Raw genomic sequence first — 14,286 nt, 5'->3', positions numbered from 1 at the left:
GATTATTACGTATAAACTCATGAAATGCACTAATCCAGTAGAAGACGTGTGGGATGGTCTTTATGTCTTCTAATGAGCCGAACGGGTATGTCTTTTCATAGTTGCTGTGGACAGGATGAAAGTTTGTTTTGCAAGCTTTCTTATCCATGGCAACTTCTAAAATGTTTTTTACTTCTTTGAGCGTTACTTCTAAAGTATCTCTTTTTTCTATGCCTACTGCTGCCAAACCATTCTTTGTTTTTTGTCTCTCCCCCAACAACTGTTGCAGTCTAGCTAGGCTATGAACAGGGACTGGGGACCTCTAAGATGGAGTCGGTGCTGGTGAGCCAGTAGGGGGCTAGACCAGGGGTTGAAAGTATGCCCACAGTGCGGTTTTAGTGTGTCAGCTTTGCCGTCTTTGGAAAAAGGTGTTGTTCTGCATTTTATTTGGTGAAAACTTGAAGTGACAGGGTGTTATTGCCATCTCGGCTATTCTTGAACTCGGTCTCTTTCAGCTGGACCTGCCATTTTAGCTTTTTTTTACTGCATATTTGTGTTCCCTTCTTGATTCATTTGTCACACAAAACCATGTCTTTGGCCAACAGTTTGACCTTAGGTATTGAAATCAGCATAGCAGCACTGCTCACAACTTCAGTGGGCAGATTATAAGTGCTATGGTGCAAAACTGAAACAAGTATGAAACTTGTCGAGCACCCAACTGTGAATCCAAATATTGGTGCTTATTCCGGTTATGGGCAAGAGATCCTTTGCAGATATGAAAGATGATGTATAAATGTAATTACACATTTTTTCTTCTTTGCTTCTTCTTCTGATATTGCACATATGTCACACAACCCTCATACAGTAAATCAACATTTGTAGTACTGTATGATAAAGTCAAGTAGTGAATAATATCAAACATTTCCCTGTGTGTACAATTTATGTTAGGAGCTAAATGAATGGGCATGTCACTGCCAATTCTTAATTAGTATGTCTTTGCAGGACTCTTGAAATATATCCCATCAGTTCTGTTTGCGCTACAGTGATCAAATATTCATTGCATGGATAAACAGATTAATTTTCACTTGCCATGTTGTGGGAAATGATAAATCAGTTTGCGGTCTCCTGCCATGGACTGCAGTTTCTCACCCTCTCTCACTCTCTCTCTCTCACACATGCACAGACAAACACATGTACATACAGATGCACACCTATACAGATGTGTACATGCACACAAACATACACACACACGTACACACATGCACACACATACACACACACACATGCACACACCTGCACACACACACACAATTGAGTATTATAATCCTATAATATGCAATTGTAATCTCCTCTACAATGTTGGCATTAATGTTGAGCACATTTTACTCTTTACAGTGTTTGAGTTTATAAAAAGCCCTTTGCATTATTTTATACTCAGTATAGATGGCGATTTATGAACAGCTTTAGACAGAAGTGAATAAAAGCTAATTAAAAGTCCTTAAGTCCTAAGTTGAATGCATGCAACAGGATCTAGCAGGAAACAATGGCTGTGAGGGAGATGAAAATGTGCTCTGATGAGGGTTGTGGGTGTAAGAGAGGCAGAAACTAGTTATAATGCAGTATCATCAAAGCTCTTTTACAGAATAGTGAAAAAGGAAATAAATTTCATGAGCATCAAAAAAAAACTGCTTGTACACATCTGAGTGGAGATAAGAGCACTCTTATATAAGGCAGTTTCTTTATTTGTTAGCTTTTTTGTTACATAAAAACACACTAAAAGTGATAACCACTAAAATTGCTCCCAATTAATTTGATATACATTCACTTGTTGGAAATCAAAGGTTGATTCTTCTTCGTTTTTATTATTATTCTCTTTTTGAGCATCCATATTTTCCCCCATTACCTTGATTTTCCGATATCATCTCAGTGTGGCACACAGCTAATGGAAATTAATGTTAACATTACACTCCTGGAATGGGAAAGCGTCTTTTGTTACAGAACAAATCGATAATTTGACTGACAGGGAGACACTGTTTATTCCAGAACATTCCAGAGAAAAAAAATGGAAAAGAAGAGATACAGGCAAATAAATATTTTTTGTATTAAGCTGCACTTACTTGCTGAGTATAGCTGCACAGGACCATTCTAAGGGGAAACCAGAGGGCACCATCATATTTTAACCCCTTTGTGCAAGCCCCTTACTGGCCAGGATGCCAGCATCCTGAGATTGCTCTGCTCAGACATTCAATGCCCATGCAACCAAACTATGAGTGAAAACAACAAGCTGTGCATTCTTGTTTTATTAGTGGACCATACATGATACCTATGTCTAATACAGTTGTATTACAGTTTGTAAGTACGGTTCGTAAGTGCTATCATTGTCCCTTCCATGTATGCCGTAGCCATACCTTGACGCATCCTGGAGCTCCAGATATATCACCCAGACCATCTAAACTGCACTATACTGAACAATACAATTTGGTCTCTATTATTCCTGTTAGCTATTACCTCTGCTGTAACCAGCTTATCCTGCTTTATGCACTGTAATCGATCCCTTAATGGTTTTCTGCTACATTCCATTCTACCACTGCTTTACACCAGGCTGGTCGGTGGAGGATGGGCTCCCCCTCTATAGCCAGGATCCTCCTGAGATTTTTCTTGGCACTGTTTGATGGAGTATTTTATTTATTTTTTTACTTCACATGGTTACTATTTGGAGGTTCAGGCTTGATGTTTCCTCTGTTTGCTGTTTTTGATCTATTTCTTGCACTTTTTTTCCTACTCTGTAAAGCGTCTTTGTGACAATTCTCTGTAATAAGCACAATACAAATAAAATTGAATTTAATTAAATTTAACAAGCACCCCCACCATGCAGCCTCATCTGCAATTATATCCCCAAGCATGATGACATACTGGACAATAGAGTTTATCTGGGAGTTTATTAAAATATTCTTTCACCATCAAAAATTTTTATTCCATCATAGCAAGTTAAAGCCAGCAATAGCCTGAAGGTATGTCAATACAGCTGTGAAAAACTCTTTACTAAATAGCTGAGTAGGAATGTTTGTGTAATTATACAATGTCATTCTGCTATCAATATCTGTGACTAAAAATGGAATAAATATAGAATCTTACCATTAAGACACCTACAGGTGTCCCTGAGAAATAAACATACAAATTGAAAGGCATTGACAGTTACGAGTAAAACCCCTCTTGCTTTTTATGCCATTGTACATCGTTTGATTGATAACTCTTTTATCCAGTAGAGGACGGCATACGTCTCATTTGAAATTTATAACAACAATTGAGAGCCTAGTGTAACAGCATAAATGATTGCTTCAACACAGCATTGCGCAGTCAACTGTAGCGTTATGCATTATTATACAAGCACTCATTTCGGTGTAATTCTTGTTTTCCTTTGGTTTTTGGATGATTTTACTCATTTTGCCAACTCATCAGCTTGGCAAAAGCAAATTCTCACCATGCTGACATAGATTTGGGGAGTGAGTCAGAAGAGGAGGAGGAAGCATGAAGTCTAGCAAGGTTACATACAAACATGGCAAAGATGTACATATTACTGCTTGTAACATTTCAGTTATTTATGTTGTGTTATATTTTTAATATTGTTATATTTACATTGGTCATAATCGATAATTGTTAGCTTTTGCCAATAATTAATATCTGTATCGAGGCAAACTAATAGATGTTAGTACTGAGGTAGTGTTAGCATAGTGGCTCGTCATTGCCTGCTTTGCTAGAATTCGTTACAGGCATTTAGCAAACACTTTTATCCAGAGCGACTTACACAACTTTTACATAGCATTTACATTGCATCCATTTATACAGCTGGACATACAGTATACTGAAGCAATGCTGGTTAAGTACCTTGCTCAAGGAATCGAACCAGGAATTGAACCAGTGACCTTTAGGTTACAAGACCAGTTCCTTACCCATTATACTACACTGCCACCTCATAATGTGGGTGTTTCACATACTGTAGTGTAAATGTTCATTGGTGACTCAGACATGTGTAATGTATGATGCATCCTTTACCATGAAGCTAGAACATTGGCAACATTTTTCTGATGGAGAAATATTATTTTATTTTGATCATATTGTACATAATATGAGGTATTAGTATCTACATGGTAAATGGTAAATTGACTGCATTTATATAGCGCTTTTATCCAAAGTGCTTTACAATTGATGCCTCTCATTCGCCAGAGCAGTTAGGAGTTAGGCGTCTTGCTCAGGGATACTTCGACACGCACAGGGCGGGGATTGAACCGGCAACCCTCCGACTGCCAGACAACCGCTCTTACCTCCTGAGCTGTGTCGTCCCGTTACATGGGCTATACTTGTCATTTAAATGTACTGTTTGCTGATATGTGCTAGATGAACGTAAAACTTTTCTTGGAGTGATCATGAATAGCAACATTTCTAAAGATTACATACACTACATTGCCAAAAGTATGTAGACACCCCTTCTAATTAGTGGGTTTGGCTACTTCAGCCACATCCATTGCTAACAGATGCATAAAATCAAGCATACAGCCATGCAATCTCCATAGACAAACATTAGCAGTAGATTGAAGAGCTCAGTGACTTTCAACGTGGCACTGTCATAGTATACCACCTTTCCAGCAAGTCTGTTTGTCAAATTTCTGCCCTGCTAGAGCTACCCCGGTCAACTGTAAGTGCTGTTCATGTGAAATGGAAACGTCTAGGAGCAACAACAGCTCAGCCATACAGCTAGGCAACACAAGCTCATGGATTGCCAAGTGCTGAAGCAGGTATTGTGTAAAAATTGTCTGCCCTTGGTTGCAACACTCACTGCTGAGTTGCAGACTGCCTCTGGAAACACAAGAACTGTTAGTCGGGAGCTTCATGAACTGAATTTCCATGGCTAAGCAGCCGCAGACAAGCTTTGATCACCATGCACAATGGCAAGCATCAGCTGGATTGGTGTAATGCACACCACCGTTCGACTCTGGAGCAGTAGAACCATGTTCTCTGGAGTGATGAATCACGCATCACTATCTGCCAGTCTGACGGGCGAATCTCGGTTTGGCGAATGCCAGGAGGACACTACCTGCCCAAATGCATAGTGCCAACTAATGGTCTAGGGCTGTTTTTCATGGTTTAGGCTCGGCCCTTAGTTCCAGTGAAGGGGAAATGTAATGCTACAGCATACAATGACTTTCTAGAGAATTGTGTGCTTCCAACTTTGTGTCAACAGTTTGGGGAAGGCCCTTGCCTGTTTCAACATGACAATGCCCCCATGCACAAAGCAAGGTCCATAAAGAAATGGCTTGCTGAATTTAGTTGATTGAACTTTGGGATGAATTGGAACGCCGACCCTGAGCCAGGGGTTATCGCCTAACATCAATGATTGACTGCACTAATGCCCTGGTGGCTGAATAGAAGTGAAAATCTTTCCCAGAAGAGTGGAGGCTGTCATAGCTGTAAAGGGGGGACCAACTCCATATTAATGGCCATGACTTTGGAATTAGATGTTCAGCAAGCACATATGGGTGTGATGTGTCACAATGTTTTTGCATACTTTTTCAATGTGATATCCATGTTTCATGTAAAACATCATTTATATTGGCAAATGTTTTTTCATGGACAAAAAATATTTTATTCATTTTCGGAGAGGTTTTGGGTAGGTTTTTGGACCTCTAGATATCATAGACCCTAGATAGTAATTCCCACTTGAAAATGCAAAAGTGATTTTCATGTGTCAAAACCATTGATTTATAGTGAAATGTATGATTTTGTTATGATTTACAGTAATGCATAATTTTGGGTAGATTTGGAAACACTAAAGGACATCAGGGTTCACTGTTTACATTTTGCTTCATAGATCTTTAGTAGTTTTGCAAATCTCCTTCAGATTTTGCACCCATGTGGTCAAGGAGAGTATAATCCACGATGTGTAATTTCATGTTTTATATGTAATCTCTCAGTATTTCATTTCAAACTAAAGAGAACACCTTCATTTTTGCATTTTTGCCAAGGTAATTGCATTCAGCACTTTATTTCTACTTAAATTATGCATATAAACTAATCTAAATTAGTACTGTAAATGGTACAAATGTCTTCTATCAAGCCATTTTCCAAGTCTCTTTTATGCTCACATCTGGAGTTATAAAACCTTAAATAGAACACTCTGTAAATGTGTGAGGATTGGCCAGATAAATTGCACTCACTTAAGTACAGATATAAATCAAGTCATTGTTTTCTGTGTTAGTTTATTTTAGGCACTTCATACATAATTGTTTATTCATAAACATAAACCGCTACAGATGGTTGCTGGTTTTTAATTATTGTTTGTATTTTATGTATTGAGATCTTTTGGACATTTGTCTTTCATTTTCTTTGAAGTGTAATCCATCCATCCATCCATTATCTATACCCTCGATCTATACATTATCTATATCTATATCCTAAGCAGGGTCGGGGGTTGCTGGAGCCTATCCCAGTGGGCGAGAGGCAGGAATCTATCGCAGGGCACACACACCATTCACTCACACACTCATAGCTATGGGCAATATATTCTCAAGCTGAAATAAATGGATGCTATGTATTACTGGAATCCATTAGATCGAGTAAGCAAATATATCTGTAAATAAATAACCCTATTTTCAGCTGTCTCACTTCATGTCCACTTCCATAAGCAACCTTTTCTGTTTTATTATATGGCAAATGAGATTTAATACAGGGGGTAGAGAAACAAGGGCTGGTGATTTATATCTTAAAGCCAGTATGATCATTTTTCTATTTGAGAAGTGTGTTGTATGTGTTTATCAATGTCTGTTTCTGCAATCACAGATGTTGCTTGTATCTTATTTTAAAACTGTATCTGGCTGGAAGATCTCAGATAGCCTTGAAATTTCTCTCTGCATTGTCTCCCATCTCTGTGTATTCCTTCGCCAAGGTATTCTGAAACTGAAATAGTTGGGAAACTGAGCCTAGGAGACCTCCAGACACACATGCACTTGCACGCGCACGCACACACACACGCACTCACACACACACACACCCACACCCAAACCCACCCAACCTCCAGCCACAAACATACATACCACATACATATACACACTTGCGCGTGCACACACACACTCACACACACACACCCACACCCAAACCCACCCAACCGCCAGCCACAAACATACATACCACATACATATACACACTTGCGCGTGCACACACACACACACACACACACACTGAAATATGCACGCAAAGCTGAAACTCTAAACAGTAAAACAAGAAGTAATATGGCCTCTTTCAATGAAAATACATGAGATAACATTGACTGTTATATGAAAACTATTTTAGATGTTAACCGAGAAACTGTTTTTGTTAAATTTCTTTATCACACTTTTTAATTGTCTAGCTGGTGCCATAAATCAGGATGGAGATTTGATGTTAAATTCAGCTTGACTAGGCCATTGTCTTCAAATGCTGTGGCATTTCTTTTAATTTAGGCACACATGTTGCACATTTTAACTGTGTGACGCTGCAAGTTGCAGTTTTTTTTGGAAGCCTGCTGTCATCGGGTCCTGAGCCTGCAGAGAGCAGGCAGAAATCCCAGGCATCCTCATTACGCTGTGTTTATATCGCACAAACTTAGCCTGACCCCACAGAAGAAATAACCAGCAGCATAAGTCAGCTCCATGTAGCCTCTATCTAACGTTATACGGGCAGAGAGAGAGAGAGAGAGAGAGAGAGAGAGAGAGAGAGAGAGAGAGAGAGAGAGAGAGAGAGAGAGAGAGAGAGAGAGAGAGAGAGAGAGAGAGAGAGAGAGAGAGAGAGAGAGAGAGGAGAGGAGAGAGGAGAGAGAGAGAGAGAGGAGGAGGGAGGGAGGGAGGGAGGGAGGGAGGGAGGGAGGGGGGAGGAGGGAGGGAGGAGAGAGGGAGGAGAGGGGAGGCAGTAGGGGAGAGGAGAGGAGAGGGAGGGAGAGGGAGGAGAGAGAGAGGGGGAGGCGGGCAGGGGCAGCATGTTACCCACAACAAACTTTGAGCCACTGCGCTGCAAAACGTTTAATAAATAAGTTCTGTGCGTCAGCCATTATGTTTCTTCAAATGGATTCATATCATTGTGGATGGCCACTAGATAAAAATGCCCATTCTGTTTGCAACATAGGACTTTGGTTTCAGTAACTAGTCGTTTAATTTACTCCACATTATTGAAGGTGATCAGCTGATTTCTGTAGTCGCCCCGCCGAGTCAACGCACAGCAGGCGCGGCTGAGAGCTGACCGTCGCTATACTCAGGAACTCTTGCTCGGAGGAGGTGCGGGAGCTAGCAAGACACAAGCCTGGTGTGGCAGCTGGATTTCTTTCAAACCCCCGCTACCTATACATCAAAATGAAGCTTAGAACCTGTAGTGTTTAGCTGTATGTGTTAATTTCCTCCATTTAAAAAACCCAGTCGAAATATTGAAAAAAACTATGTTTTACCTTGTATTTCAATCAATATTCATCCGTATAAAATGTAACATGCTGTATGTATCAGTCATAGGTCAGTCATAGTCATAGGGTGGTAGTGGTGGTGAGGTTCAGACAGTTCATAAAACTTAGTTTAGTTAAAAATAAAGAGAGAGAGAGAGAGAGAGAGATGAAAGGTACAGTATGAGGATGTGGAAATATATTTAATAATTAATTATATGCCAACATTAAATCAATTTGATGCTTTGAAGGCACAACAATTGCATTGCCAATGAATATGGTTAGAAAATACCGCATTTGCCTGATTTAACGTAACTTCCAGTATAAACCACGCCCACTTCCTGTCTTCTATCCGAATACAGATACAGATAATTTTGTTGGCTGAACAGATACAGATACAGATAATGACGTTTCTGCACACCTCTAGTACATAGATTCAAACTGCAAAAACAAATCTAAATTATATTTTCTTCAGGCCTCAAGTGAAAGCTCCAAAGGCTTTTTGTTTGATTGGCAATACATAAATACATTAAAATTAAGACAAACCCTGGGAGAAATTAAATGTGGCTTGTTTAAATTTGTATGTCACTTTTTGTTGATTTTTGGGGTAGTCTAGTACACCAGGGGTTACCTTGTCAGTGAATGACACTCATATGATCGTCTTTCCACAGATGAATTGGATGGTTTCCTGATTGTGGCTCACTTTATTCATCGAATAGTAATTAACTCAGTCCATAAAAGTCTGAAGAATAGCAAATTCATCATATCAACTTAGCCTGGGGGCTGACAGAAGGCTTGTGGCTTAGTTGTTTCCACACACATGCTCAGTTTAAAGGCTAGACACCCCATTGCCTTCAGCAAATGACACAGATGTTCTGTATTTCATCCTTCCTTATTCTTTGAACAACACATGCATGCTATAGATCCAAATTGTCTTATAATACTTGCTGATTATTTTAAGTTGAAGCTGTATGAACTATTCCACATGATGACTTGAATGGATGTAATTCAAGATAATTCATTCTAATTAGCGCCTGTTTTGGAATAATTTTGATAATTCTACGTTCTATCCTTGGGATAAAATGAACCAAAAAATCTTAATTTTTACTGCACTAAGAAACTCCCCTGAAATGCAGCCAAAGGCTCCACCTCATGTTTATATTTGAAAGATAATTACTTTGATTTGGACCCTTTTGGTTGCATGATGACCAAGTGTGTTCCTGTATTTTTAAAAAATATATTTATTACCATTTAACTATCGCTTTTCTTATGGTACAGTTTTTCAAAAGGACTCTCATGTCATTCCTCTTAATGGAAAACACACACGCCAATGTCATGTCCAAACTTTGAATAATCTTACCTTTGGAAAAGAATGGTTAAATTCAACTACTGGAGTAATAATTTACAAACCTTTATAGAAGTAATGGCTTGTGCATTTTGGTAACCTACACACTGGTACGGTACTTTTAGCTCTGACAGAGTTAGTGTGGTCCCTAGGAAACTCATGTAAACTGTTAGATTTAACACTGAGGATTTTGTCTGAATACACCAGCTCCGGCCTCTGAATTAACTGATTAATCACATATATAAATGAGTTACACGTGCTGAATATCGCCATACTCCATTAGTCAAGCAAAATGAGGTGTATTGATACAATTCCTGTTAATTAATAGCTTGTGTGCTACCCAGTCCACTCTATAACAGGTGCTAACTCCAGTCCTAATCAGCCACTGCATCTGCGGGTGTTGATTTGCTTCAGTACATAAGCGCTTAATTTAAGTCATTGATTGGCTGAAAAGTTCACACACCTCCTTCCTGAGGCCTCAATTGGCTGCTAATTGAAAGGAAACCACAGAAACCTACAGAGGCTGTGGCCCGAAAAGACCCGTGTTTATAGATTAGCTATCACAGCTGAATGTGTAATAGTTGTATCACATTATGCTGTTCACACTGTCATCTGTGAGCATAGTAATTGGCAGTTATCCACCGGACCTGACTGTGAGGAGAATTTTTGGTCCTTATTGGCGTCTTATTCTTTGACCTTACTGAAACGATTTATGCTCTTTGTACTCCAGAGAAGCCCATTTTGAATATCGATGTGTTGCTAATGGATTCATATTTTCTCTCATTCCAGTTGTTCTGTTGGATACCACTGCAGTGCTGGGAGAACTGGGCTGGAAAACATATCCCATGAATGGGGTAAGTCCATGCAACCTGGCTAACCGACTGGTCTCTGGTTAAAAGAAGCAGGATTGTTAGTGTTGCCTGAATTGATTGGTGTTAACTCAATCGCACTTAAGTGGTACGAAGATGCTGAGCATCCCCCTCTCAACATCTCCATTTGTGTTGATGATAATTAAGATTTATGTACTTTTATGTATGCACTTATGTAAGTCTCTCTGGATAAATATATCTAGCTAATTTATAATTTATTAATTAGCGATGTGTGGGAAAACTATTTATATTCTCTTGGTGCCGTGCTCCTGTTAATAATGTGATGGTAAGCACAATGAAATAATCTACAATAAGATAAAGCAGTAAGATCAAAAGTTACACCCTGTGATAATTTTGGAGAGAATGCAGCATTGCGTACGTATACAATTATACTGTGGATAACAACAGGAAGAAAAGACTTTGAAGAATGCTTTGCAGAAGATGTCCTTTGGGAGCAAGGGTTGGCTTTTTTTTTTTAGTTCAATGTTAAAATGGGATTTATTTATTTATTTATTTGTTATCACCTCTTTCCTGCCCAATTTCCCCAAGTTGATTAATTATTTTTAAGATAATATGAAGTCATTCAATTTTTCTGTTTTAGCCTAGTAAACGAATCCTGGGAAAATACAGCCCTTTGAAAAATTCATGTTAAAACAGACTAGGGATATCACCTACCTGTCCACTTGAACAATGCTGAAAAATTAAAAGTAAAGGCAGTACAATTTGTTGTCTGTTTCTGGGATAAGTTTTAAATAAGTCATGGTTGTTCCTCAGTATTAAGTTACTCAAACTTTGGGCAAAATGACTGACCTGTTCTAATATACTGTATCACAAGGGACTTTTATACATGATGTAGAATGGCTGGACAGAGTGCTGCAGGGTCAGCTGGTTTTTGTTGTTATCAGCACTTAATTGATCAATTAAAGCCTTTGATTGCAGTTAACTCACTTCAGCCTTGTTTCTTGGGTCTAAATTGGTTTTTATATTTTTATGGTGAAACAAAAAACCAGCAAATCCTGCTTCCCCAGGGCCAGTGTCAGTTGCCCCTGCTATATATTGATGTTTTATGCAAAATAATTATACGCAAAAGATCTGTATTATCTGAGTCAGTGCACTACATTAACAAAGTTACGCCTGTGGCAGATTTATTTTTGCAAGGCACATCAAGAGCAGCTACACACACAGGAAGTCACCATAATATATACAGTGAGTGCCATAATGTTTGGGACAAAGACATTTTTTATTGGCTTTATTTGTGTTATCGGAGTTAAACTACAACCAAATCTGTATAACAACTCTGTGGCTGACATCTCTTTTCCATGTCCAACCATTATGTTTTAAGGTTTTATATAACAAGTTAAAAATTGACAAAATTAAAGATATGACATGAGCTGGATTCAATCAACATTTGCATTTAATTTGACTATAATTTATGCAAGATCTTTGTCAATTAACATTTGCATGTTTCATGCTTAAACGGGTGAAAAACTGATGTATTTGGGATAAATACAAAATGTATGAATATTTGTACTGCAACACAGTCATAAATTACCTGAAGTTCAGTGTGATGGAGTGCTTTATGACTAAAAATTATTTTAATTACAGGACCTATTGTTTTGAAATATCAACACCAAGGCTAGGATTTAATTAATATCTGTCACAAATATCTGTGTTCATTACATTTTTTAAATTTACAGCTCAGCAAGTTCAGTGATCACCAGAAATAGCTCACCATAGCTCAACAAACTTTTGAAGGAAGAAAACAAAAAATCATTATTAATAGTTAAGAACAAATGTTGAATAATGGTATATTACCAAAAGTATCTGTTTTTAATTCTTTAGACTAGGTCACATAGTTTCAGTGAAGGCAATTTTTAATGCTAGAGCATACAGTCACATTCTAGATGATTCTGTGCTTCCCCAACAGTTTGGGGAAGGCCCTTTCCTGTTTTAGCAGACATTGCCTTTCGGGCACCCAACATGGTCCATGCAGAAATGGTTATGTTGAGAACATTGTGGAAGAACTTGACTGGCCTGCACAGAGCCCTGACCTCAACCCCGTCCAACACCTTTGGAAAAAGTTGGAAAGCAAACTGCGAGCCAGGCCTAATCGCCCAATCAGTGCCCAACCTCTCTAATGGTCTTCTGCCAGATTGGAAGCAGATCCCTGCAGAAAGTGCTACAACATCTATTATAAAGTCTTCCCAGAAGGAGGTTGTTATAGCAGCAATGGGTGGACAAACTCCGTATTAATGCCCATCATTTTGGATGAGATGTTGGATGTCAGGTATCCACATACTTCTGGCCACGTAGTGTGCCATTTATACCCTTATTCAAAGTGGGTAAAGACAATGGAACCAGTGCTTATAGTTTTGACACTGCAGCAATCAGTGTTTATATTTGGTGCAGTGAGTGACAGTGTAGAGATTCAGATGTGATGGAAGTACAATTCATTCTGCTTTACTATAAAATGACCCTGTCTGCCATGCTGGGTCATATTCCTCTGAACTCCAGTAAGGACCCCCTAGTGGACTGGCTGAGTAACATGCCTTCAGGAAATTTCTGACCTGTTATAATACTTCATGTCAGACTCAAACAAACGCCAACGTAGCGTAGTATATCAGTCTTGGGATCAATGTTTATGTAAATAAATAATAATAATAATAATACTCTTGGCATGATGTAATATTTACCCAGTAGCCTGCCCTATCCTTTAATTTTCTTTATAGCTGAAAAGCTGGAGAAATCTGTTTGTGGTGTACTTCTCCAGTAGATTTCTCCCGGTGTCAAAAGAGAGGCTATTACATCATGTAGGTCAGTCTGACAGCAGCCAGAGAGGAAAGGGCTGGCTGCTGCTCTGACTCTGTGATTAAGCTGTCAAGATGTCTCCTCGCCTGCCCAGGAAACCAGATTGTCCATGAATATTTAATGCAAAAAGGTGAAGAGGGGCAGAGAGAGGAGGTGGATTGCCGGGAGGTAATCCTGGCCAAATGCAATGTAGTTATCCTGGGATAGCTTGTGGTTAGCTTGCCATGCCGTAACTCCACTAGACCTAACATGATTAGAGCTCTCAGTGCTCCTTAAGATGTCAGATTTGTTTTTTATTTTTTTATTTTATTTTGAAAGGTAAGTTAAATTTCAGTTTCCATACCGTAATGCTGGTTACACAATTGTAAAAGAAAATGCAAACTTTCTGTGTGTATTCTTCACCCCCTCTTCTTCTCAGTACATCCTTAATAGGAGGTTCTGGGCAATGTGAAATGGTGATTGAAGTTTCAAATCTGTTATCCAGTGCTATAACATAATTTGAGAAACTGCAGTTTTATGCATTACAATCCATGTCAAAGAGCTGTTACGGGGGAACTCTTCCCTAAAATCTGTTTTTGCTGGTAAATTGATTGGTCCACCATAAGACAACATGCCAATCTCCTAAGTTTCCCAGAAGTCCTGGGAACAGGGTGATATGTTTTGCATCACCAGGTAGCCTTAATGTGGTAGCAATGCATACTTTAGTCAGTCTCAGATGTGGGACATGGCTAGTAAGATTATGTTAACTCTGGAGGGATCAATTAAATACAATAACACAGAGAATTTGGGTGCACTTTCCCTTTAACTGTGAGTGAATGTTTTGTTTTTCA

General features: G+C 38.9%; 1 protein-coding gene across 2 annotated transcripts in view; it reads left to right on the top strand.

The window, feature by feature from the left end:
- The window catches only part of LOC135250494 (ephrin type-A receptor 6-like), a 177,948-nt gene that overhangs the window by 10,972 nt on the left and 152,690 nt on the right, over positions 1-14,286 (top strand). For both annotated transcript variants that reach the window (XM_064326820.1, XM_064326819.1), the window contains one exon: positions 10,569-10,633. In XM_064326820.1, the coding sequence (XP_064182890.1) occupies positions 10,625-10,633 (9 nt within the window). In that variant the 5' untranslated portion in view covers positions 10,569-10,624. The remainder of the gene's footprint in view (positions 1-10,568; positions 10,634-14,286) is intronic.

Source organism: Anguilla rostrata, chromosome 3 (genome assembly GCF_018555375.3).
Source record: "Anguilla rostrata isolate EN2019 chromosome 3, ASM1855537v3, whole genome shotgun sequence".
NCBI classification, from domain to species: domain Eukaryota; kingdom Metazoa; phylum Chordata; class Actinopteri; order Anguilliformes; family Anguillidae; genus Anguilla; species Anguilla rostrata.
This window is presented reverse-complemented; position numbering and strand designations above follow the sequence as displayed.